General features: G+C 45.1%; 1 protein-coding gene across 5 annotated transcripts in view; it reads right to left on the bottom strand.

The window, feature by feature from the left end:
• LOC137438883 (lysosomal thioesterase PPT2-A) overlaps nt 1–21,589 on the bottom strand; it is a 46,253-nt gene extending 24,664 nt beyond the window's left edge. The window contains exons 1-3 of one of the 5 annotated variants that reach the window (XM_078767370.1): nt 21,379–21,589; nt 19,912–20,146; nt 2,223–2,376 (exon numbers count right to left, since the gene is read on the bottom strand). In XM_078767370.1, coding sequence (XP_078623496.1) covers nt 2,223–2,376; nt 19,912–20,085 — 328 coding nt within the window. In that variant the 5' untranslated portion in view covers nt 20,086–20,146; nt 21,379–21,589. The other 4 variants (XM_078767371.1, XM_068134330.2, XM_078767369.1 and 1 more) reach the window with 4 other exon arrangements.
• Nucleotides 21,590–27,675: the final 6,086 nt, after the last annotated feature.

Below are 27,675 nucleotides of genomic sequence, written 5' to 3'. Positions count from 1 at the left end.
ATCAAGTTACAGAAAACGTTTGGTTGAAGTTATTGCTGCTAAAGGGGGTGCCACCAGTTACTGAATGTAAAGGTTCACGTACTTTTGAATAAGTAAATGAAAAGTAGATTTTTTTGTGTGTGCCATTTGTTTATCAGGTTCTCTTTATCTATTATTAGGGCTTAGATCAAGATCTGATCACAATTGAAGTCAAATTTATGCAGAAATACAGAAAATTTGAAAGGGTTCACAAACTTTTTTCTCACCACTGTAGCTTCCTTGCATCTTTAAAGGACGGAGTGCTGAGGGTCCATTCCCGAAGCTGGAATTTCTCATTGATAAACTAATTCCATTTTAATCCCACATTTCTGGTTGTGTTTTGTGGATCACAAAGGCACCAAACTCTCAAATAGGAGTATGAGTGCAAGATGGTTCTGTTATCAAATCATGGTGTTGTGTGGTGTGTATTAATGGGGAATTGGATGGGGGAATTAAGGATTTCCAAGAAAACCAACAGCTGTCTCTACGATGTCCGTTTGCAAACACAATTTGGGATGGAAACTCTGCTAACCTCAACATAAAGCAACTATATTTGCCAAAGAAGTGGGAATTAAATAAAAATTATAATTAAGAGCAACTGGGAGAAAAACAAGAAATAAAAAACTCGAAGTTTGTTGTTCACACGAATAACAAAACTTCAGCTCTTCATTTACAAGTTACAATACACAGGGTGACTGAAAACGTTTAATAACTTTGATATCATCCAGTGAAATTTACCAAAATTTGCATATTGTTACATATTTATGTGAATGTATGTGAATTACCATTCAGGTTGCTTATCCGTGTGTATTATATTAAGGGTTGTTGTGATTGGAGGGTCAGGAGCCCTTCTGAACAAGTGGCCGGAAACGGAAGTGGCCGGAAACGGAAGTGACCGAAAAGGAGAAAAAAAGACACGAGGAAAAAGAAGGAGGTTTCGTCTTCCTCGCCCCGCTCCGAAAAAAGGTGGAAGCGACCTTGCGCTGCGTGGACAAAGCGGCGTTCCGAAACCCGTCTGGCGAGAGGAGTTACCTGGACGTGTAACTACCTTTTGACACGTCAAGGCACCGTGAGTTCGTGCACGGAACCAAGCGTCCGGCACAGGTTGCCCCATCTACAAGGACGCGTACGGGTCGCACGTTGGGCCTCGCGCGCGTTGCAAACCGCGCTTGGTTTTGCCCCGTCTACAAGGACGCGTACGGGTCGCACGTTGGGCCTCGCGCGCGTTGCAAACCGCGCTTGGTTTTGCCCCGTCTACAAGGACGCGTACGGGTCGCACTTTGGGGCCTCGCGCGCGTTGGAAGCCGCGCTGGGTTTTGCCCCGTTGCTTGGCAAGGAGGTGTGCGCTGCAGCAGCTGTCCCCGGTACGAGACGGGACGTTTGGAGCACGTCCGCCCGGGGTTCGTTCAACCGCCCGTGTGCGGGGAAGAGAGACATTGTGAGAGACATTGACCACGGAGGGAGTCAGGAGTGGGGCTCACGTGAGGAATGTATAAGATGGCCATCTTAGAGTTAGTGTAGATGAGTTTACATCGTTGTGATATTGATTGATGATGGTTGATGGTTGATTGCTCGGGGAATATATCATTGATTATTCCGGATCCTTGGTGTGGGGTTTCCTTTTGATTGGAATTCCTATTGATTGCGTTACGAAAGCTCATATATATAATACTACTTGCTGGCGAAGGTCCTCTCACGGTCCGGGGGTCACCGAGACCAGGTAGTCACCGAGGGGACCACGTAACAGAATCATATCACTCTTTAACACCACATGAATAAACTCCCCGATCTCCGTACCCAGACTTGCACACCAAGTTTCACCAATTATTTTCCTCTCGCCTTTCCCATTTCTTCTCTCATCCTTTTTCCTCTCATGCCTGCCATTCATGTACCCATTTACTTGCCGTTATCACATTTTATTATAATTTGTATGCGTGCCATTTTATTTTATATGGATACAATGATCTCTTTGTAACAACCCTAACCCTAACCCACCTCCAACCCACCTCCAACCCACCTCCAACCCACCTCCAACCCACCTCCAACCCACCTCCAACCCAACTCCAACCCAACTCCAACCCAACTCCAACCCCTAAAACAAAAACACAGTAAATTGCATTTGTCATCTAGCAAGTTATATTTAAAAAATTCTACTGTTGCTCACATAATTATGCAGATGGCCCTTTACCAAAGGTGTCGAATACCTTGAGAATAGCAGATGAGATGAATTCCATTTGGGGCAGAATTCACAATGGGGCGGATGCTGTCACAAAAACCAGCCACTTGTTTCCACATTGGCTCCAAACTGTACAAGTAATCATACTTGGCTATAATTGTGACATTTGTCCGAGGGTGTGCCTGAAGGGTGTAGAGGAAGGTAACAAGAGGATGCAAATACATTTAGGAACACAATCGTCCTTTAAGATGTTGATAACATGTCTTGCCAAATGGCAACTGGAGGTGGCTGTGGCTGAATACCAGAAGTAGCACTGATCGGGGAACCAAAGAAAGCCATTATATCAGGGTTGTATTTGCCACAATGTGACAGAGCAATTGTATCGTCAGATAAAATACAATAAAAATCTCTGTACATGGCACCAATACATCACACAGAGACACCATAACAATAAAACTAATCAACAATGTAACCAAAATAACCATTCCTTTCATGCCGTGACGGGCATAGGAGCTGCCGAGGCAGTTTCATTGGCGAAGGAGTACAAACCTGGATGAGTCGCCACTCCAAAGCAGAATACTCAAATGGTTTATTACACCAGTAAGCTGGTACTCATTTTGCCGACCTCAAAAGGCCTGGTGTGTCCCCTGATTTAGAATAGGTACGCCATATCCCTGCGCATTGTAAGAGGCGACTAAGGGTTGGCACCAGGAAGGGCATCCAGCCATAAAAACATTGCCTCAAACAGGGAACCATGATTATCATGGGGCCCGCACGGCTAACCCCCGCTCTAGCGGGGAAAAAATGGCCTTAAAACGATCATTCATTCATTCATTCATATTCAAAAGGACCACAGGCAGAGTCAACCCACCTGGTGTTATTTGAACGGAATGACAGGGGCTCAAACTTAAGAGCCAAAGATCTTAAGCCAGCTACCTTAACTGTGAAGCCAATACCAAGCTTATCAATAATGTAGTACTGGAGTAATTACCTCCACCACCGGAGGTGGATGGAGGTTATGTTTCACCCCGGTCTGTCTGCCTGCTTGTCTGTATGTATGTGGGCATGATCTTGGGTGTGTGACATCTTGGGTGTGTGACAAGGACGAATGATTCGATTTTGGTGAAGATCAGGATCCGAGAATTCTTTTTTAATTTCTCAAGTGATTCTTCATCATTGAGAGCGGGGCCAAAAAATGATATTTAGCATGATATTTCAAAACGTTGTGGATGGATTATGGCAAAAGTAGATGGATTATTGGTGAGGTGACAAGAACAAGCGGAGTCGATTTTGGATCAGTACAGAGAGGGAGGAGACACAGAACTACCAGAATGGAGAGGGGGAACAGACCCGACTTCTAGTCATAGACTGAGTGAAAACAACTGCAAAGTTGGAGGAGATAAAAATGAGAATGGCGGATGATAACAGGCAGAAGGATGGAGGGGAAAAGATAGGTCAAGGAGAGAAGGAGGATGAGGATGGTGAGGATCAGCAAAAACTGGAAGAGGGAAGAGCTGGCAAACAAAACAGTGGAGATAGGAGTGACACCATTCTGGGAAAGACCACAACTATACAAGATAGATACCAACTTATGGACAAAAATTTTAGTTGGGAGAACCAACAAAGCACTCAAGAGATTGGTACCAAAACAACCCCATTAAAGGAACTCAACATCGTGAGATTTGCAGCGGCACTGCTCACGCAAGAAAAAAATAACAGGAAAACAACACCGCAAGAAGAGTAAATCAGCCCATACAAAGAAAGAGACCAGGCACCACCATGGAAACGATTGATAGAAGCACAAAGGGAGAAACTCAAAAAAGAAACGGAACAAATACAGCAATATATAAAGGGGGCTCGAAGCCCACAGATAATGAGAATCCAAAAAATAGAAAACAAACACAAAATTGGAAATAAAACCCGAAAGGTAATGGCTGTTGAAGCCAAATTCAAAACACAGGTGATCACAAGAAGGATTAAAAAGAACGATGACAAAGAGAGAAAACAAAACCGTATGTTTGAAAATAACCCGAAAAGATTCTACCACAAACGAGGGAAACAATTCATGGATGTGATACAATGCATGTAATTTTACAAGATCAACACCCAAATAATCAAACTGATAGAGAAAGCAATGGAGCTTTGGACTAGGTCAGGTCAGGTATGGGAGCATGTGCCGGAGCAACGCGTAGCCACATCCACTTTCCGACGGTACTCCAGGGGCCTCCGTCTGACCATCTCCCAGGCTGATGCCTGGCCCATCCCTATCTCCTTGAGATACTGATCAACCTGCTGCAACCACGAAGCACGTGGCCGGCCTGTTGGCCTCCTCCACTCACTAGGCTCCCTTGCTGAGAGCATCTGGTGAGCTGGATCAGGGTCTGGAAAACGAGCCACATGTCCATATAGCCGCAGCTGAGGCTCACGGACCATACAGGAAACAAATATCATCTGAGACTGTCTCAGCAACCGCTCGTTGGACACAAAGTCCGATCAGCGATAGCCAAGGATTCTCCGAAGAGACATGGTTCGCATGAGTTAAGTCGCATTCTCTAACCCTTGGTGAGGGTCCAAGTCTCGCATCCATGGAGAAAGACTGGAAGCACCAAGGACTTTAAACAAGGACTTTGGAATACCACATTGATATTACAGCACTCGGAAGGAAAGATCAAAATACCAGGAAAGAAGATATGTCGAGGAATCTCTCACGAGGACAGCCTTTCACCCCTCCTGTTTTGCCTGGCCCAGACCCACTGAGCAAGGACATGGATACACCCTGATATCAAATAAGAGAACATCCAAAGAGACAAAAAAAAAAAGAAGTGACATCTACTTTACATAGATGATTTAAAATACTTTGCACCAAACGACGAAAAATTGGCAGGAAAACTCAAATTAGTGAAACAGTACTCTGACGAAATTAAAATGGCATTTGGCCTGGATAAGTGTGAAAAGTGCACATTCATACAAGGTAGACCAACAAAAACGGACAACATTAAAAAAAAATCGACACAAATACAACAATACAGGAGTTAGACAATGAACGACAGGTGCAATTGGAAGATGTCACACAAAAAACTGAAACGTGTAGAGCCTCAAAAACTACAAAAAAAAGAAGAAAGAAAAATATGAAATGAAATATCAACAGATATACACCAACAACTGGGAAAACGATAAAGGAGCAGGAAAGCATTAAAAAAAAAAGTTGGGAAGCGGTCAACTCAACTGGGATGCAGAACAAATCATTGTAAATGAAATCAGAACAAATCATTGCAAATCTCAGGCCAACTGGCACGGTCTTCAAGCAGCCATCAATCATCTGGACTGGTCTCCCATCTCTACCACCTCTGACATCAACTCATCCTGGGAATTCTTCCAAAGTAAATTGCTCTCTCTCATGCACAGATTTATCCCATCTCGTCTTCAGTTGTCATACCCTTCCTCCCGTCCATGGTACACGGAATCTTGTGGTGAGGCTGTTGCCCAGAAACAACTTGCCTTCGTCTCCTGGAAAGCAAATCCAACGGAAGGAAATCTCATTTCCTTTCACAAAGCCCGAAACAAGTGTGTGTCCACCCTCAGGAGAGCCAGGAAACAATATCTCTCCGTTCTCAAGACCGAACTCTCTTATCTGTCTCCCTCTTCCAAATCCTGGTGGCGTCTGGTCAAATCCGTTTCTGGTGTTTGTTCCCCCTCCATCCCCTCCCTTACCTCAAACGGCTACACAGCTGACTCCGCACGTGAAAAAGCTGAATGCCTCAACTCTGTGTTTGCCTCTAAATCTTGTGTCCCAAACCCATCCCTCTCTGTACCCACCATACCCAGTCGTACCCTGCTGCTCCTGGACTCCGTGTCCTTTCCTCCTGACAAGGTGGAAAAGTTTCTGTCAACCCTCGACTCTGATTCTGCAACTGGACCCGACGGCATCAGCCCACGGGTCCTAAAATCCTGCTCTGCTGCTCTATCTCACCCTCTCTCTGTTCTCTTCACCCTCTCTTTTGCTCAAGGTCAACTGCCATCTGCTTGGAAATCAGCCAACATCACCGCTTTGCACAAAAAAGGTGCAAAAACAGATCCGAGCAACTACAGACCAATCAGCCTTCTCCCAATTATCAGCAAAGTCATGGAATCCATCATTGCTTCTGATATGAAATCTTTCCTCTTCTCCAATGGCTTGATCTCTGATCATCAATTTGGTTTCAGACCAGGTCACTCTACTCTGGACATGCTGCTTCTGCTGTCTCAACAATGGATGGAGGTCCTCAATGCCAAACAGGAAATTAGAGCTGTCTCCCTCGACATATCACGTGCCTTCGACACGGTCTGGCACCCCGCTCTGCTCACCAAACTCTCCTCCTTTGGTATCCATGGAAATCTCCACGCATGGCTGGCGGACTTCCTCTCTAGTCGTCGTCAACGTGTGGCCCTGAATGGGTTTCTCTCATCTCCTCTTCCTGTTCAGGCTGGAGTTCCCCAAGGCAGTGTTCTGGGCCCCGTGCTTTTTCTGGTCTTCATCAATGATCTCTCTGACTCTCTCGAAAATCCTCTCTATCTCTTTGCTGATGACTCCACTCTCTGCCGCTCCATTCCTCTTCCCTCAGATCGGCAGTCTGCTGCCTCCTCACTCTCTGAAGACCTGGACAAAATCACAGACTGGTCAAACAAGTGGAACATGTCTTTCAATCCTGACAAATCTCACACTCTTACTATGTCTCTCCGAAAAGATCGACTGGACAACCCTCCCATCTACTTTCTCAACAATCCTCTCCAAGAAGTTCTGTCGCTCAAGATTTTGGGTCTCACTATCTGCCATGATCTTTCTTGGGAAAACCACATTTCCAAGCTGGCCTCCAAAGCCAGTCGCCGACTGGGCATCCTCCGTCGTGCGAAGTCCTTCCTCGGCACACCTGAGCTCCTCACCACATACAAGGCTTTCATCCGCAGCTCAATGGAATACTGTTCTCCCCTATGGGCCGGTGCTCCTGCCTCACACCTAGCTCGGCTTCACGCTGTTGAAACCAAAGCTTTCAGAATTATTGGAATCTCCCGCGATGAAGCTATCTCTGAGGGCCTTTCACTCACTCACCGCAGGCAGGTAGGTGGTCTTTCTGTCTTCTACCGACTCCTCTCCGGCCTTGCACCCCCAGCTCTCTCTGTGCTCTGTCCCCCAAATATTCCTACAGGTCGCACAAGATCTGCCAGCAACCCTCTGATGGTTAAACTGCCGAAATCTCGGCTCTCCGCTCACCTTCACTCTTTCATTCCTCTTTTCTCCCGCCTCTGGAACAAACTACCTCACTCCCTTCAATCCCACTCCTCCCTCCAGGTCTTTAAAACAGCTGTTCACCACCATCTCTTATCTTCCCCCATCCAAAACCTTGATCTTTTCTACCCCCGCTAATTCACCCCAGATCCACCTTGTTTGAAATTCCAACTTCTTTCCTGGAAGTCCTGGCAGTGTCCATATGTTTTATACCTCTCCCACCGCCCCCTTCCCATGCCCCCCCCCCCCCAAAGCCCTCGCCCTCTCTCAGATCTCTCGATGTCTCCATGTCTCTCGGTCCCTGCTCTCAAATGTTGTGTTTGTGTCCTTCCCCCTCTCCCCCCATCTTGTCTACCGCTCCCTATGTTATATGTTTTATGTGTCGGTTTGTCTTTCTGTGTGATTAATGTTCGCTCTTTCACGAGCCTCGATCTTGTATACAAAAAAAAAAAAAAAAAAAAAAAAAAAAATGCCCAAGAACAAGGACACCACACCAATGGCTTTAAGAAAATTGTGGGACTGAGTCAATTGGACAAGTGTAGGTTCTGCAAGGTAGAAAAAGAAAGCTGTCCTCCTATCAGGATGTTAAAAAAAAAAAAAAAAAAAAAAAACAAACTCATGTCAGAGCAGCTGCACACACAAAGGCACAACAAGGTATGTCGAGTAATCCACTGGCACATCTGCAAAAGTCTCAATATCCCAGTTCCAGAAAACTCATGGAAGCATGAACCAAAAGCAATCACTGAAAACAAGGAAGTAATGCTCACGTATGACCTAATGATCCCATCAAGAGCGAACATAGAAAACAAAGCATTGCGAATGAATAGAATACTGAGGTACAAAAAAAAGAAAATAAGGTATTGCTAAATGAGGTTGTCCCCAGAAATTTTTTCCCCTAAACAATGCAGAAATCAAGAAAATGACCAAATACCAAGCCCTCAAAAATGAAGTGAAAAGATCCTGGAAGCTGAAGAGCACCAAAATGGTACCAGTGATTAATTGGAGCAATGGGAACAATAAAAAAGGCCGTACAGAGATCTTAAAAACCATCCTTGGGAATATTACGACAAATGAACAGCAGTTGGAAGCTGTCCGGGGCTCGGTGACGATTCTCAATAGAGCCATCAGAACAAAACTTTGAGAACTAGAACGGCACTCAGTAGAGAGCATACACCTCTGCCTTGTGAACAGTTTACGTTTTGAATCCCAGAGTCGACCAGAAAATAACAATACAGAATCACATTTAATTAAAATCAGCCGTCCACAACTTTTTGAGATATCCTGCTATGTATCGTTTTTGTCCCTATCTCCCAATGGTGAAGAATCACTTTTTAAAATTATACTGGCCGGATCCGGATCTTCACCAAAGTTGAATCGATTCTTCCTCGTCACACACACAACCTCTCCACCAAGTTTCGTCCAAATGCATCCATAACTTTTTGAGATATCCTGCTATATGTTGGTTTTAGCCCTATCACTCAATGGTGAAGAATCACTTAATAAAATTAAATAATTCTCATATCCGAATCCATATTCAGATGTTCACCAAAATCGAATTGATTCTTCCTCGTCACAAACACACAACCTCTCCACCAAGTTTCGTCCAAATGCATCCATAACTTTTTGACATATCCTGCTATGTATTGTCTTTGGCCCTATCTCCCAATGGTGAAGAATCACTTAAAAAATTATACTAGCCGGATCCAAATCCGGATCTTCACCAAAATCTAATCATTTCGTACTCGTCACATACACAATCTTTCTGCCAAATTTCGTCCGAATCTGTCCACAACCTTTTGAGATATTTTGTTCACAACAAACAAACGGACAAGCAGACAGGGATGAAAACATAACCTCCATCCACCTTTGGTGGCGGAGGTAATAAGAAAACGTCACAAACTGGTCCATGAATCATGATCGCTTACAGAAACGGAGGTGGATAATTTGAGACCTGGGAGGACTCCGTTCCACCTTCTGAAACCCGCAAATGGAGAAAACATCCAACAACACACACAGCCTTTTATTATATTATGAGCTCAACTGGACTTGAGTCCGGTGAGCTTATGCGATTGAGCATAAGAGAGAGAGGGAGAGAGTACAGAGAGAGGATGGAAAGGGGAGGAAGGGGGAGGGATGGGGAGGGATAGCGTAGAGAGAGAGTATAGAGAGAGGGAAGAGGAAGGGTAGATAAAGAGAAAGAGAGAGGGGGGATAGAGAGTGAAGGGGGAGGGAGGGTAGAGAGAGTACAGAGAGAGGATTGAGAGGGGGAGAGAGGGGGAGAGAGGGGGAGAGAGAGATTAGCCTTTCCGTGTGCTTCACCACTCATAACAAAAAAAAGAAAAAGAGAACTAGAACGACACATGGTGGAGTGCATACCTCTGTCAGGCTGAACAGTTTGTGTTTTGTATCCCACTGATAGGCCGGATCTGCATCTGGACCTGCACCAAAATCGAATCGGCTTGTTCTCGTCTGCTACCCAACTCATCCACTAAGTTTCGTCGGAATCAATCCATAACTATGAGATATCGTGCAATATGCTGTATCGCTTTTTGGCCTTATCTATCAATGGTGCAGAATCACTTGAATTACCTCCCATACCCTCTGAACCTTGACCTCTTGATCCAAAAATCTAATCAATTCATCTTTACATCATTACCATACTTGTTTGTCCATACATCAAGTTTCATTGAAATCCCTTCATCTGTTCCCAAGTATCACATTTTAACTGATATGACCTCTGACCTTTGACCTGATGCCCAAATCTAACTCAGTTCATATTTGCATTATATATATATATATATATATATATATATATATATATATATATATATATATATATATATATATATATATAGTTATGTAGAGCCAGATAGATCTGTGTAGGTAACGTGCTTCGTCTGTCACGGTAAGGAATCTGACCTGTAATAAGTTTCATGTGTAGGCGTTTTGTCGGGTAAGAGTATACTTGTGAGCATACCAGGATGTTCGAGTGATAAGTTGAGTAGGGATTAAAAGATAACGCCCCTGTGTGTCTCACCTGGTCAGCCAAACCTTTGTCCCTTATGGCAATGCACACCACTTAGACACTTATTTAGGATCTTTATTGCAACACCAAATAACGCCCTTCCCTGACATGACTGTGAAAGACGAACAGGCAAAGAAACCAGGCCGGGGCACCGCCGATGATGGCCGCCGCCATTTACACCTCCGACAGGCCTAGCCACATCGAGTGCCATGCGCTATGACCATGCTATGCGCTATCACCACGCTACACGCTACAGTCCTGTGATTGGTCGGCGCGCTGGGCGCAAACCTCCAGCCAACGAGTGCGAGAGGCGCGAAGCTGGAAGGTTCGGTGGAAGTCACTGGTTGGTAGCACGCCAAGGCTGACGTGACGTCACCAGCAAGGTTATTTAAGGGAGCGCCGAACGCCATTAAGGAGTCTTGCGCCATTTGCGTGCTTGAGTCGCTTGTTCTCTTGCCTCTGGCAGTGCAGCTCTTGCTCTCTTGTGGTTTGTGCTCTTGTTTGCGCAGTTATCCCTTTTGGACATCCAGCGCTTCATCTTGCGCAGCCCGAGTTGAGTTGAGTCATAGCCGAGTGGAGTTCTCTTGCTTCTTGCACGTTTGCTTCGGGAGAGCTGACTGAGACGTGGCAGGCCGATCGTGTGTGAAGATCGACCTCACTTGGACCCGCTGGCCTGCATTGGACGCGCGGTGCTTTTCCTGCTGTGGGACCTCGTGGTGCTTGGAGCGGTGCTTGGAGCGGTGCTCGGTGCTTTGGAGCTTGGAGCGAGGCCTTGTGGTGCTTGGAGCGAGGCCTTGTGGTGCTTGGAGCGAGGCCTGGTGGTGCTCGGAGGCGGACAGAGAGGGCGGACACGACTACAAGACTGCAGACAGATAAGCTCGCACTCCACATTCCCCAATTACACGACGAACGTGTTCTTTTATTAATCCTTCCCTTGTCTCGTCTCTGATATCTGTGTGTGGGGACGTCCCAATTTAGGCTTCTTTATTAGTTTATTACCGCATTTTCCTGTTCCTGCGTTCCGGTTCAATAAACCCTTGTATTATTTTCCTTTCCCATTCAAACCTGTGCCCGCTTGAGTTAATTACCTCTACATGATCGGAGTGTCCACAGTTAAGCGCTTGCGCAACTTCCATTTTCCTCCTTCCTCCTGTGCGACATATAGCCAAATCCGTGTTTGGTTATCGCCTCCATTTAATCCGTTTCGGTCCATCCGCGACCTTCTGGTGTTAACCGGAGTCGCACGACAATATATATATCTTTAAACCACGTTTGGTGAAAATTCCATCACTGGTTCACAAGTTAGCGTGGCAACAATTTTTTTTACCAAACAGGACCTCTGCCCTTTAACCTCTTGACCCCATAATCAAATCAGTTTTTCTTTACATCCTTCTATTTACCTGTACCAAGTTTGACATGGATCTCCTCAGCCATTCGTAAGTTATCACGGCAACAAAAACCTATCACGGACACACAGTCGACCAACCCAAAAACATAATGCCTCCAGCCACCTTCAGTAAAAATCTTTTTTTCTTTTTTTTTTAAATATACAGAGCTAACACTCGTGGTAGAGCTGGAACAAAGAAGGGATCAGAATGCAACAGGCCAAAAAGGAACAGTAGAGAGAGAGAGAGGGGGGGAGGGGAGGGGGAGGGGAGGGAGAGGGGAACAGCCATCTTGAAAACCTTGAGGGAAGAACCTGCCAATACATTAATCCATCAATGGACTGTTTTTGGGAAAAATTAGTCTGACTTGCATTATGCATCAACAAAAAGGAAGCGAGTAAAATATGGAGCAATCGTGTTTTTCCAAGTTTCAAATTGATGTAGAAGTTTTTGTGGAAGTTGTGCAAATGGCGTAAAGACAATGTGCGTCAAAATCGAAAGTTACCAACCGGTGTTTAAATGGCAAAATTCAGCCACAAATTAATAAAAGGTGATTTTTCAAGGTACAGTATTGTCATTCTGCCTAAAATAATCAATAAATAAGGAAAATATTTCACAACAGTATGTGATAAACTCATCATGTCATGTGTGCAGAGGAAAACACACAGTGGTACGAGGAAGCTGGAACATATGAACGCAAAGACACATGACGCCAAATACATTTACAAACGCAAAGTCTCGTCTTAATGTTGTCTCGTGCTTTCCTCTGAAAACACAAACTTCTGCAGACTATCACAACTACAAATTGATGTATGGCTAACGGAGGAGCATGGAGAAAGATTACATGATATCGAGGGGAGAAACAAAACATTTCAGAGAAACTAATATCAAATGAGATTTGCCTGTGATATATTTGGTCGTTACTTTTCCAATCTCAACCAAACTTTGCAGGAGGACTAAGGGTTACATGATGGTTGTAGGTTGTAGTGACTTAATTTACCCCCCTCCCCAAGGTTTTCCTCCCTGGACAAACACCGTGTTGACATGTATAAATAAGTTATTGTGACATCATTAAGTAGGGTACCCCAACCAGAAGTAAAAAAAAAAAAAAAAATCCACAAACACGTATGATTGCCTTTTTAAGCAGTTGCTACTGCTGTTTAACAATAAACGAAATGGAGGAAACCCGACGTTCTTGGGGCATATACTTATCGAGACCCCCACAGACTAACGGACCCTAACCTACATCTACTGTAATCTATATACCCCAGAGAGGATAATAACATGCCGCTCCAGTAGGGAGCGGGTGCATTAGTATTCTAAACTGAAGGGACCACAAACTAGTATAGCTACCAGGTAGGGAAGGCTCCGTTTTAACCACCGAGTCATCTTCACCTGGGACTGTGCAGGCATCACATGTCTGGCGTCAACTATCCTCTCAAGGGGGAAGGGGAATCATGTCACTGCAATAAGCAGATTATGAGACCTAATATCACTTTCATCATCACCTTTCATGTGACACTGGGTGCATACTAGGATCAGGTGGATGTGTGGCTGGAGTTATCAAATCAGCCAACTTACCATCGAGCTGTCTGGCCCGGGCGCAATTACTGAGCCAACTTTAAATTGTTGGATTGGCGCTTCACAGGCAGTATGTGCCATCACAACACAATGGATGCTGTCCTTCGGATGGCCGTTAAACCGGGTGCCCCTTCTGTTAGCATTAGTTGGCGGACATTAAATATTCCATGTTGTCTTTCGTGACGAGTAGGTGAGTTATCAGCAGCATCCTGTCTAAATTCTAATATAACCCCCGCCCTAGCAGGGAAAATGGCCTTAAAATGCCTGTTGTTGTTGTTTGTTGTATCCTGTCTAAATTGTAAATTCCTACTATTTTAATTTGAATGTTAGGCATGACCAACCCTCTTTCCAATGTTCAAAGCTCCAGGAGAGACATCATTAAGAAGTGTAAATTCCACATTTCATTTAAAGGGATACAAAGCATATCAAAAGGAAATGAAAATTCTGAGAGAGAGAAACCACTGGTGAGGAAAGTCCCAAATGACCATACCCTCACCAGAAGAGAACTGCCACTAACATCATGAAAATGAAGAACTGGGTGCTCGAAGAAGATTCCCCAACATCGACCTATGGCATCACAACTGGGAGTGTCAGCACATGCTGTAAACATGATAATTAAACAGGATTTACAACTGTATAAATATTTTAAAAGCAAAGATCACAAGCTGCAACTGAAGCACATGAAAGACAATAATCAGAAAGCTGGCGGAGCACCATATTGCAGGAGGGAGGTGGAAGTATGTGGTAACACTAGATAAAGCATTGATCTAGCATAACGACTATAACAAGCCTAGAGTCATTTAATACAGGCCACGGAATAAAAACACAAAATATCAAAGACGACATCACAAAAGCAAGGAAAGTTTATCCAATATATTTATGGTGGGAACCGATTATAGCTTTTTATAACGGGAATTAAAACTTCGGAGCATGCCAAACAAAGTGAAGGTTAACTCTGTAATCCATGAATATGTCGCTTTTTACTCCATGTTACAGCAAGTAGGACTTTGGAAAGCTCGTTAGCAGTGGTGGGAAAAGATTGACCTCTCTGTGCTTAGGAAAAGTCTTTCACAATGGAAAAGGCCATGTCATTCTATTATGAAAATAGAACGGCACTTAGGAGAGTATTCCTCTGCCAAGATGAACAGTTTACGTGTTGTGTCCCACTGATGGGTCAGATCCGGATCCGGACCTGAACCAAAATCTAATCGGCTTGTTCTTGTCACCTACCCGACTCATCCACCAAGTTTTGTTATAATTCGTACACAACTTTTAAAACTACCACAACTACTATACATCATTTTTTTTGGCCTTATTGTGAAGTCTCAATTGTGAAGATTCACTTTAAAGTTTTTTAAAACCCTCATATCTGGATCTTCACCAAACTATGTGTCTTTGTCACACACCTAACCTGACCACCAAGTTTCGGCTGAATTCATCCATAACTTTTTGAGATATCCTACTCACAGAAAAACAGACAGACAGGGGTGAAAACATAACCTCCATCTACCTTTGGTGGTGGAGGAAAAAAATATTGTGGTTGTTTTTGCGAAATGACCATGGTATTTTGTTGAGAGACCTTGAAATGTTGGTAGGAAAAGTAGGATTTGATAGATATGGAGAAGTTGGTCCGCAGATGTGGAGAAAAATAAAGGGTAAGTAAGTGACATGAAGGCTGGGCAGGTGGAAATGTGGAAAATTAATTGATTCAAGAAGCGTTTTAGCAAAGACGTGTGAAATTTGTTCATATTTGTCCCATATGAAAGTGTTGGAGTTGAATACGTGCGTGTGTGTGTGTGTGTGCGTGTGTGTGGTGTGTGGTGTATGGTGTGTGACTGAAAACTCCAGAAAACAAAATAGGGCGAGGCCAATCTCCACCAACTTTTGCATACGTGTTGGTAGTACTCAGTCAGGTAATGGTCAAAAACTCCCCTGCAAGCGGAAGGGGTGGAGGGAGGGGGAGGGGGGGGGGGGGGTAGTAGAGGAGGGGAGGGATGACTACGGCATCTTGCCAATGCCTCTGAAGGGAGCGGTTGTTTCTGGTTAATTAAAATGAGAAAGATAATTATTTCAGTATTACATTTTCATTACTTTTCTTTTTGTCAATTGTCATATTTACACCCGTTCCCTATGAGAGCGGCAAGAATGATCATTCCTCTCTAGATATATAGATTACAGTAGATCTACAGTCAGGCCTCAAGAACATTAGGGGGAGGGTGTGGGGGTGGGGGAGAGTTCATTTACAAAGTTTCTTGTAAATCGCTCACCAAGTGGTTTAAGCATTCGAGCAAGCACTCCATTCAAAACTGTTGATAAGGAGCGGCTGGCTTGGCAAGCGCTAGCTAGCTGCTTGGTAACTAAACATACCCAGAGTCTCCTCCCTTTCAGTTTAGTGTTAAACAGCATTAGCGACTGTTTCAAAAGGTTTATGTGTGTTTGTGGTTTATAAGATTTTTTTTACTTCTGGTCGGGGGTTTCCCCACAAAACGGCACGATATTAAGCTATTTATCCAAGTTAACACAGCATTTGGTCAAAGAGGAAACATCCATTGGGGATGGGGAGACATCATTACCTCCGCCACCAAAGGTGGATGGAGGTTATGTTTTCACCCCTGTCTGTTTGTCTGTGAACAAGATATCTCAGAAAGTTGAGGATGGATTCGGACGAAATTTGGTGGAGAGGTAGTGTATGTGGCAAGGACGAAATTATTAGATTTTGGTGAAGATCCGGATTCGGATCCAGCAAGTAGAATTTTTTATTAAGTGATTCCTCAGCATTGGGAGATTGGGCCAAAAATGATACATAGCAGGATATCTCAAAACGTTATGGACGGATTTGGGCGAAACTTGGTGGAGAGGTTGTGTACGTGACAAGGACTAATTGATTCGATTTTGGTGACTATTCAAATCCGGATCTGGATCAGATCATTTTAAAAGTGATTCTTCACCATTGGGTGATAGGGCTAGAACCGATATATATAGCACGATATCTCAAAACGGTATGGACGGATTTGGACAAAACATGGTGGACAGAATGAGTGGGTGACAAGACTGAATCGATTAGATTTTGGTGACGATCTGAATATGGATTCGGATACGAGTGTTATTTAATTTTTTAAGTGCCTCACCATTGAGAGATCGTGCGAAAAGCAATATATAACGTGATATTTAAAAAAAGTTGTGGACGAGTTATGACTAAACTTGGTGAATGAGTTAGTTTGGCACCATGAACAAGCCAATTCGATTTTAGTTCAGGTCGGAATCCAGATCCGGCCTATCGGTGGGATACAAAAATAAACTGTTAAGCATGGTGAAGGTATGTGCTCTACCAAGTGCCGTTCCAGTTCTTGTTTGTTTTGTAATAAGATTAATATTATGCTTTTGATATCAGAAGCGGCCTTGGAAATTGAGTACCAGTTCACTGGTTATTCCCTGCGTGTCGGAAGAGGCGACTAACTGGCAGGAAGGGCACTCGGCCATAAAGCATTGCTTCAAAAAGGGGACCACGGTGCCCAAAAAGACCAACCCCCGCTCTGTGGGGGAAAATGACGTCTCAAGGTGGTTCTTCATTGTGTGACCCTTAGTCCTCCTGCCAAATTTCGTTGAGATTGGATAAGTAACGACCGAATGTATCACGGTCAGACAGACATACAGACATACAGACATACAGACAGAGACACAAAATTGCGTATTTTAGTTTTTCTGAAACAGAGTTCAGAAAAAAAAAAACCAAAGGCAGAGGTCACTCTTTAACTCACTCAAAATTCATCGAATCATTCAGTCCCACTTCTCATCTTTCCTTTTTTTCTTACTTCCCTCACATTGTCAACTCTAATATTTTAAAATCAAAAATGTTTCAGATGACATCCCTTCGCTCATCTTCGAATATGCTTCTCCCATATTGCTTCTTCCCCCCCTCCCCTCCTCCATACTTTCTGCTTCATTCCTTCATTCCTTTATTCCAAACCCTGAGGTCATCCCCATGATCTTTGAAAATCCTCATTAACCCTTCCCCAAGTCCACCTGTTCTCTTGCAGTCAACTCCCCTTCCTCCTTCCACCAACCACCCCAACCCCTAACCCCAGTCAAATGCCAGTTGCTCCTGCAATCCCTCCCCTCTTACCATTCCAGTCCCTCAACTCTCCCCTCCCCATTCCAGTCCCTCAACTCTCCCCTCCCCATTCCAGTCCCTCAACCCTCACAATTCCAGTACCTCACCTCTCATAATTCCAGTACCTCACCTCTCATAATTCCAGTACCTCACCTCTCATAATTCCAGTACCTCACCTCTCATAATTCCAGTACCTCACCTCTCATAATTCCAGTACCTCACCTCTCATAATTCCAGTACCTCACCTCATAATTCCAGTACCTCACCTCATAATTCCAGTACCTCACCTCATAATTCCAGTACCTCACCTCATAATTCCAGTACCTCACCTCATAATTCCAGTACCTCACCTCTCATAATTCCAGTACCTCACCTCTCATAATTCCAGTACCTCACCTCTCATAATTCCAGTACCTCACCTCTCATAATTCCAGTACCTCACCTCTCATAATTCCAGTACCTCACCTCTCATAATTCCAGTACCTCACCTCTCATAATTCCAGTACCTCACCTCTCATAATTCCAGTACCTCACCTCTCATAATTCCAGTACCTCACCTCTCATAATTCCAGTACCTCACCTCTCATAATTCCAGTACCTCACCTCATAATTCCAGTACCCCACCTCATAATTCCAGTACCTCACCTCTCATAATTCCAGTACCTCACCTCTCATAATTCCAGTACCTCACCTCTCATAATTCCAGTACCTCACCTCTCATAATTCCAGTACCTCACCTCTCATAATTCCAGTACCTCACCTCTCATAATTCCAGTACCTCACCTCTCATAATTCCAGTACCTCACCTCTCATAATTCCAGTACCTCACCTCATAATTCCAGTACCTCACCTCTCATAATTCCAGTACCTCACCTCTCATAATTCCAGTACCTCACCTCTCATAATTCCAGTACCTCACCTCATAATTCCAGTACCTCACCTCATAATTCCAGTACCTCACCTCTCATAATTCCAATACCTCACCTCTCATAATTCCAGTACCTCACCTCTCATAATTCCAGTACCTCACCTCTCATAATTCCAGTACCTCACCTCTCATAATTCCAGTACCTCACCTCATAATTCCAGTACCTCACCTCTCATAATTGCAGTACCTCACCTCTCATAATTGCAGTACCTCACCTCTCATAATTGCAGTACCTCACCTCATAATTGCAGTACCTCACCTCTCATAATTCCAGAGCCTCACCTCACATAATTCCAGTACCTCACCTCACATAATTCCAGGACCTCACCTCACATAATTCCAGTACCTCACCTCACATAATTCCAGTACCTCACCTCTCATAATTCCAGTACCTCACCTCTCATAATTCCAGTACCTCACCTCTCATCATTCCAGTACCTCACCTCATAATTCCAGTACCTCATAATTCCAGTACCTCACCTCTCATAATTCCAGTACCTCCTCATAATTCCAGTACCTCCTCATAATTCCAGTACCTCACCTCATAATTCCAGTACCTCACCTCTCATAATTCCAGTACTTCACCTCATAATTCCAGTACCTCACCTCATAATTCCAGTACCTCACCTCATAATTCCAGTACCTCACCTCATAATTCCAGCACCTCACCTCATAATTCCAGCACCTCACCTCATAATTCCAGTACCCCACCTCTCATAATTCCAGTACCTCACATCTCATAATTCCAGTACCTCACCTCTCATAATTCCAGTACCTCACCTCTCATAATTCCAGTACCTCACCTCTCATAATTCCAGTACCTCACCTCTCATAATTCCAGTACCTCACCTCTCATAATTCCAGTACCTCACCTCTCATAATTCCAGTACCTCACCTCTCATAATTCCAGTACCTCACCTCTCATAATTCCAGTACCTCACCTCTCATAATTCCAGTACCTCACCTCTCATAATTCCAGTACCTCACCTCTCATAATTCCAGTACCTCACCTCATAATTCCAGTACCTCACCTCTCATAATTGCAGTACCTCACCTCATAATTCCAGTACCTCACCTCATAATTCCAGTACCTCACCTCACATAATTCCAGTTCCTCACCTCTCATCATTCCAGTTCCTCACTCCTCATTCCATTCCCTCACCCCTCATTCCAGTCCCTCACCCCCTCCTCATTAGTCCCTCACCTCTCCTCATTCCAGTTCCTCACCCCTCATTCCAGTGCCTCACCCCGCCTCATTCCAGTGCCTCACCCCGCCTCATTCCAGGCCGCTTCCCCCTGCAGTGAAATCTCCCACTTCCGTCCTTCAATCTCGACCACAAACATTCCACACAGAGTTCTAATTCCTGGAACGGCACAACCACCTCGGACACAATCGTCACCTTAACATAACCGATCAATCAAACCTTCTCAATGACTTTGCGCAGCGATCGCAAATCTTTCGGCCCATCCAAGACTCCATGTATCAGGACGACAGGTCGAGGCTGAATTGGGGGTGTGACGGACGAGAAGCTGATGGACAGGGTCACAGCCAGGAAAAGACAGGACAAAAGGAAGAAATTGCCATGACCAGGTACCATTCTGACACTTCTTGTGGAATCAGAAAGGCCCGTTTTGTCCCTTCGATTCGTTGAACAACACCTGAGCATGGACGAAACGAAATAAACAACACAAAACCTGTGAGGTTCCTGACGTGAAAAGGAAATTGCTTCTAATTGGATCATACCTTAGACTCAGAGGGCGGCCTCACCGTCAAATCTCACGCTCCGCCCCCCGGTTTACACGTGAACTAGCCACGCCCTCATTCACTTCACGCATCCTTTCGCTCCGCCTTCGAAACCCCCGTTCTCACTTTTTCGTTCCACAGAATACAAATTGCTTCAAAAGAAGAAGAAGAACCATTAATTTTGCGTCTTCAGCCGCAAAGCGTTGCATTGGCAGTTTTTCCCAGACTAGTCCACATATGGACTATAAACCTTCTACAATACAGCAATAATACTGGACAGCAATACAAATACCATTGTCATGAACCTATATGTAACGTTATTTATTTACTCAAACATCAATCATTGCTTTTTTATTTATTTAATTATCAGTGATTTAATCACCATATGTTTACTTGCAGAAGCGCGTACAGTAAAATTCAATCACAAAGCAATTCCAAGTAAACAACTCATTTGTTGCTATCATATGAGGCGGTGTAGCAGGCGTCAAAATAAAAGCAGTTTAACGAGTTGACGCTTTTTTAAATCACACGTTGGTATTTACATGGTGGATTCACTGAATTTGTAAGCTCGGGCTTGCAGGTTTCAATGTAGCTACACAAATATTTTTCCTAATGTTTTATCATTTCAATCTGAAGAAAATATATTGCAATAGCATAGATGTTGCAAGGATAGATTTTTCAAACAGTGAGTATATCTAAATAAAATGTAACTAACTTTGACAAAAATGTCAAAATGTTTAAACAAAAGATTAAAAAAGATTTGAAAATTGCACTTAATATGGCGCTTTCTCATTAAGTACGACGTCACATCCGGTATGCGTAGACGACATTGATGTTGGAACTGGTTTCTTGAGTTAAACTTGGAGCTCAAACGCCGCCATCTAATGGCAAGATAATGAAGTAAATTATATCTTTTAAATGATGGGATATTTGTTATGATGATCTAAAAACGATAAAAATCATACATGATGATTAAATATTGCGATGCACAATCATAATTTTATCCCAACCAAAATTTTTAAATGGTCACGGTTCAGAAAATATACATACAGTTAGTATAATGTACATACAAAATATACATATGTTAATTATTTATGACGTATTCAGATTTGCATAAAATTTGTCATAATACGATATTTACCCTCACCTGAGGAGAGGGTATTTATTGCATTTGAGTCCGTTTGTCTGTTACTTGCAAAATCGAAGCTTTTTCAAGTATATTGGTGTAAGGTATCTCGAAAGACGACGATCGATTGCAGCACACGTTTATTGACTCTCCTGATACAGGCCTGATCCACCGCAGCGCCATGCCGCCATTCGAGCTGGGCCGTAACTTCCGGAAAACCAGAAATAAACCCGCGCCCGCGGTCACGGTGTAGGGATACAACGGTGAATATTTGCAGCTTCATACATGACAATTGGTCGGTTGCGTTTGTGGTTCTGTCTGTCTGTCACCGGCCTACAGGTCGCAATTCAAAAACGATCGTCATGAAAATTCACCAAGTTGTATAGGTCATCCCAATTGAGAAGCCTATTGATTTTGAGGTCAAAGGTCATCTGGAGGTCAAATTTCTTAAATCGCCATTTTAAATCCGATTGACTTGACAATTGAATAGCATTTGTATATTGAGTCACTAAAATTGGGAAATGAAGTATTTTGAGGTCAAAAGGTCAAAGGTCATCTCAAGGTCAAATTTTAAAAATCGTCTATTTTCATCTGAAAAGCTGTCAATTTTCAACCGATTTACTTGAAAATTGAACAGCATCTGCATATCGAGTCACTAAATTGGGAAACATACTATTTTTGAGGTCAAAAGGTCAAAGGTCAACTCAAGGTCAAACTTCCACAACCATCACTTTACATCTGAAAAACCGTCAATTTTCATCCGATTTACTTGACAATTGAACAACATTTGCATATTGCCTCACTGAATTGGGAAACCAACTATTTTTGAGGTCAAAAGGTCAAACGTCAACTGAAGGTCAAACTTCCAAAATCATAAGTTTTCATCTGAAAAAAATCGTCAATTTTCATCTCATCGACTTGGAAATTGAACAGCATTTGCAAGTTGTGTCACTAAATAGGAAAACCAACTATTTTTGAGGTCAAACGGTCAAAGGTCAACTCCAGGTCAAACTTCCAAAATCATCAATTTTAATCTGAAAACCCATCAATTTTCATCCGATTGACTTGAAAATAGAACAGCATTTGTGCATTGCCTCACTGAATTGGGAAACCATTGGGTCAACTCAAGGTCAAACTTCTAAAATCATTTTTCATCTGAAAAATCGTCATTTTTCATCCTGTTGATCCAAGCTTTAATCAAGATTGTAAATTTTAATCTTCATGAAATGGACAATTTGCTGTATCAATAGAAAACTTTGGGGGGGGGGGGGGGGGGTGCGGATTTTGCAAGTATCGTGCTATGCATGACGTCTCCTTGTTTGTCTGTTTGTTTGTTTGTCACCGGCCTACAGGTCACAATTTTCAACCGATCTTCACGAAAGGGCCACATGTTGCCTACGACCAGAGAGGAAGTCCGCAAGCCATGTGTGGAGGTTTCCATGGATACCATAAGAGGAGAGTTTGGTGAGCAGGGCGGGGTGCCAGACCTTATCGAAGGCACGAGATATGTCAAGAGAGACAGCTCTGATTTCCTGTTTGGCATTGAGGACCTCCATCCATTGTTGAGACAGCAGAAGCAGCATGTCCAAAGTAGAATGACCTGGTCTGAATCCAAATTGATGATCAGAGATCAAGCCATTGGAGAAGAGGAAGGATTTGATGTCAGAAGCAACGATGGATTCCATGACCTTGCTGATTATTGGGAGCAGGCTGATTGGTCTGTAGTTGCAAGGATCTGATTTTGCACCTTTTTTGAGTAAAGCGGTAATGTTGGCTGATTTTGAAGCAGATGATGTTGAGCAAAAGAGAGGGTGAAGGGAATAGAGAGAGGGTGTGATAGAGCGGCAGAGCAGGATTTTAGGACCCGTGGGCTGATGCCATCTGGTCCAGTGTCAGAATCAGAGTCGAGGTTTGACAGAAACTTCTCCACCTTGTCAGGAGAGGACACAGAGTCCAGGAGCAGCTGGGTTCAACCTGGTAAGGTGGGTACAGAGAGAGATGGGTTTGGGACACAAGATTTTGAGGCAAATACAGAGTTGAGGCATTTGGCTTTTTCACGTGCAGTGTCAGATGTGTTGCCGTTTGAGGTAAGGGAGATGATGGAGGGGGAACAAACACCAGAAACAGATTTGACCAGAAGCCACCAGGATTTGGAGGAGGGAGACAGGTTTGAGAGTTCAGTCTTGAGATTCGAGAGATATGGTTTCCTGGCTCTCCTGAGGGTAGACACATACTTGTTCCGAGCTTTGTGAAAGGAATGGAGGTTGCCTTCCGTTGGATTTGCCTTCCATGAGGCAAAGGCAAGTTGTTTCAGGGAAACTGCCTCACCACAAGATTCAGTGTACTATGGACGTGAGGAAGGGTATGACAACTGAAGACAAGATGGAATCAATCTGTGCATGGGAGAGCAATTTTCTTGGGAAGAATTCCCAGGATGAGTTGATGTCAGAGGCAGTAGAGATGGGAGACCAGTCTAGATGATTGATGGCTGCTTGAAGACCATGCCAGTCGGCCTGAGTGAAATGCCAGACTCGTCGACGCTGAGGAGGCTCTCTGAGAATGGTCAGAGAGATATCCACTTTAACAAGCAAATGATCAGATGAATCGATTGGAGCAGAAGAAGAGCAGCAGACATTTGCAGGGAAGGTAGTCATCACCAAGTCTGGAAGAGAAGATGCTCCGTTGACTGAGATCCGGGTCGTGAAATTAACAAATTGTGTCAGTCCCAATGAGTCGCAGAAGTCTTTTGCAGAGGTGCTGTGGCTAGTGAGAGTGGTACCCAACCCAGCCAGCTGGCATGATGAAAGTTAAAGTCACCACATATGAGGAAGAGAGAGCGAGAGAGTTGGGATGAGTGGATCGAAGTTGGTCCATGTTGTCAGACAGCGAGATGTAAATGGAGTCATCACTGTTTGGTGGACGGTACAGAACACATGAACAAAAGGTGGGAGTGGAGAGGAAGCCATGGCGTAGGTGGGAGTGTAGAGGTACTTCTGGGGGTGTGGTGGAGAGAGGGAATTGCAAGGAGAGTGAGGAAGAGAGTTTATGAGGCTCATGTCTATCATACCGGAGGAGGGAGTAACCAGGGAGAGAAATGTCGGAATCGGAGACATATTGAATGAGGAAAGTTTCTGTTAAGCAGATTAATTCTGGTTTCTCAGAAGCAACCTGTATGGAGATATCAGTCAGGTTTGAGTGAAGACCCCGCATGGATGTTTGAGGTCCATTCCGTTACGGAAGATGGAGTTGGAGCATCGGATACAGGGGAGGGGAGGAGGACAGGTGAGGGGAGGGGAGGGGAGGAGGACAGGTGAGGGGAGGAGTAGAGAGAAATGAGGTAGGAGAGGGGGTGGTAGGGAGAGCTGTTGACAGACAATGTGTCGGAGATTGCAGAAGAGCTAGGAGAAAGGGATGGACGAGGAGGACAAAAGGTTTGATGGTGATGGGATGGGATGAGGCACAGAGAGGAGTTATTTGAGGGGTGGCGGATCGAAGTAGAAGGTTGGAGGAGGTGGTGGTATGAGTTGGAAGGGAGAGGAAGCAGGGAGGAGGCAGCTTTGTGGAGGAGTTGAGAGGCAACTTTGAGGAGGAGGAGTGAGAGGAGGGAATTGAAAATAAATGGTGAGGGGAGATTTGAAGGGAAGGGGAAAGGGGGGAGAATTGAAGGGGAGGGGGGAGATCTGAGGCGAAGTGGTTGAGGGGATGTTTTGGAGGGGAGGGGCGAGGGTGTGTTTAGAAGGGGGGGGGGGGTGAGGAGGGAGATTGGAAGGGGACGAGTGAGGAGGGAGATTTGAAGGGGAGGGGTGAGGTGGCAGATTTGAAGGGGGGAGACTAGAGGGGGAGAGATTTGAAGGGTAGGGGTGCGGGGGGAGATTTGAAGGGGGGGGAGAGGGTGGGGGTTTGAAAGGAAGGGGTGAGGGGAGATTTGAAGGGGAGGGGTGAGGTGGCAGATTTGAAGGGGGGAGACTAGAGGGGGAGAGATTTGAAGGGTAGGGGTGAGGGGGGAGATTTGAAGGGGAGGGGAGAGGGTGGGGGTTAGAAAGGAAGGGGTGAGGGGGAGATTTGAAGGGGAGGGGTGAAGGGGAGATTTGAGGGGGAGGGGTGAGGAAGGGAGGTTGGAAGGGGAGGGATGAGTTGGGAATTTTGAAAGTTTTGAATGAATAATGAAAATAGAACATTTACACTACTCACAATAAGTTAGGGATATTGTGGAAGTGAGTTTTTATTTATTTATAGGGGTTAGGGTTAGGGTATTGAAATTAAGAATGCTGTGTTTTTTCACACTCATTAATCACCATAGAATTAGGACCAACAACTTTTTTCAACATAATTAATACACAAAATCAACCACACCGAAGAACCTGCCAATATCCCTAACTTATTGTGAGTAGTGTATTACAAACTGAGTTTCTTGAGATATTCAAATCAGAGATCCGTTTGAAAACATTTGAGGAGGGTGGCATGAAGGTGAGTGAAGGGGAGTTTAGAGAATGAAGAACAGAAGAACTGTAAGAGATTGAATTTTTTTGTGATGGAAAGATTTGATGAGCAAATTGAAGACAGCCTTTTGAATAGGAAGAAAAAAAGTGAGTTATAATATTCAAATGAATACAACATGGCCAGGGGGAGTTTAAACATTTAAAAACAAAACCGTGAACAGTCTGGGAAATTCCCTGAAATTCTGAAGAAAAGGAGATTAACAAGCCAGAGGAGGAGAGAGCGAGGGACCCGGGAGGTGTATAAGCAATTTGGTCGTACGGAAGGAGAGGCCTCGTTTTTATTTTCTTCATTAATATATATATATTTGAAGGTTAGATGAAAGCAGGAGAAAGGTTGAAGGAGTATGGTGAATTATTCACAAATTGGAAAAGTGAAGAAAAAAAAATCGCTGCAGAGGAAGGAGTTATAATGGAAGAAGGGAGGGGTGGGAATAAGTGGTCGCGGGTGGGGGAGGGTGGGCCGTGAGGAGAGAGGTAATTACTAGTACCCGACTGCAAAGCCGCAATGAGCCGGCGAAGCCAAAGCCTCTTGCCACTATTTTACCCATCACTATGGCATCAGTAGGATAGGTAGTTGGTAGTAGGTAGGTGTAGTAGGTACCGTACCTAGTTCAAAATGACACCATTTGCATTCTGGATGAGATTAAAATTTATAAAATTTACTACTTTATTAATTCGGTGAATTCCGTCTCAACTTCGGATATTTCCGGCCGTGAAAAACTATCCCCTACGGCCGCGAGATTTCTAAAAAACAATTCTTCGTCAATTTTAGAATATTTGACGCCGTTTTCAGCCTCCGAAATGTGGTAATAAAGCGCGGCGTTACGCGCGCTGCTTGCGAGCTAGGAGGAAGCGGACAAGCGGTAACTTATAAGCGTCTTTATTTCAGGAGCTCACTGTAACACTGGCGCGCTCCGGGCTGCGCGCCCGGTGTATATGATGAGGCCACGCCTACCCCTCGGGCGTGGCCACCGCCCACTTGGTGCGCGGAATGATGTCACCACGCCAGTGGGCTTTTGTGTCCGCCACACGCGCCCCCCCAGAATTCCCGCGCACCTGGAGGGCCAGTTTGCGGGGCAGACGAATGACCCGGCCGAAGCGCCCCCTGGCGATCGGCGGCGTCCGGGGTGCAGGGATGCCAGGTGGGATGCCCCTGGCTGCCCCTGGGATGGGTGCAGGACCGGGGGGCGGCGTGGCGGCGGGGCTGGGCGGTGCCGGGGGTCCGCCCGCAGGGGGGCGGCCCCGACGTGGGGGTCGGGCCACTGGCGGTGGATGGTCCACGTCGAGGTGGGCCGGCTTGAGGCGGTCTACCGAAACGCGGTCAGGAGTACCGCCGATGTCCAGGGTGAAATGCTTCGCCCCGGTCTCCAGCACGCGGAAAGGCCCGTCGTACGGGGGCCGCAGTGGTGTCCGGTGGGCATCGTGGCGGACGAAGACGTACTCCGCCGTGCGAAGCTCTGGGGCGACGTGCGTCGGTGGGTGCCCGTGGCATGCCGTTGGCACCGGGGTGAACCTCTGGGCGGTCTCTTGCAGAGCGGAGCTCTGCCAGGAACTCGCCCGGCACCCGCAGGGGTTGCCTGAAGAACAACTCCGCCGCGGATGCGCGCAGGTCCTCCTTGGGCACCGTCCGGAGGCCCAGCAGGACCCAGGGGAGCCTGTCGACCCAGCCGCCGTCGCGGAGGGTGGCCCGGAGCGCGGCCTTCAATGAGCGGTGAAATCGCTCACACAGGCCGTTAGCCTGGGGGTGGTAGGCCGTGGTTCGGTGCAGCCGGACCCCGAGCCCCTGCGCGACCGCCCCCCAGAGCTCCGAGGTGAACTG

This window comes from Myxine glutinosa, chromosome 13 (assembly GCF_964187855.1).
Source record: "Myxine glutinosa chromosome 13, kmMyxGlut1.1, whole genome shotgun sequence".
Taxonomy (NCBI): Eukaryota; Metazoa; Chordata; class Myxini; order Myxiniformes; family Myxinidae; genus Myxine; species Myxine glutinosa.
This window is presented reverse-complemented; position numbering and strand designations above follow the sequence as displayed.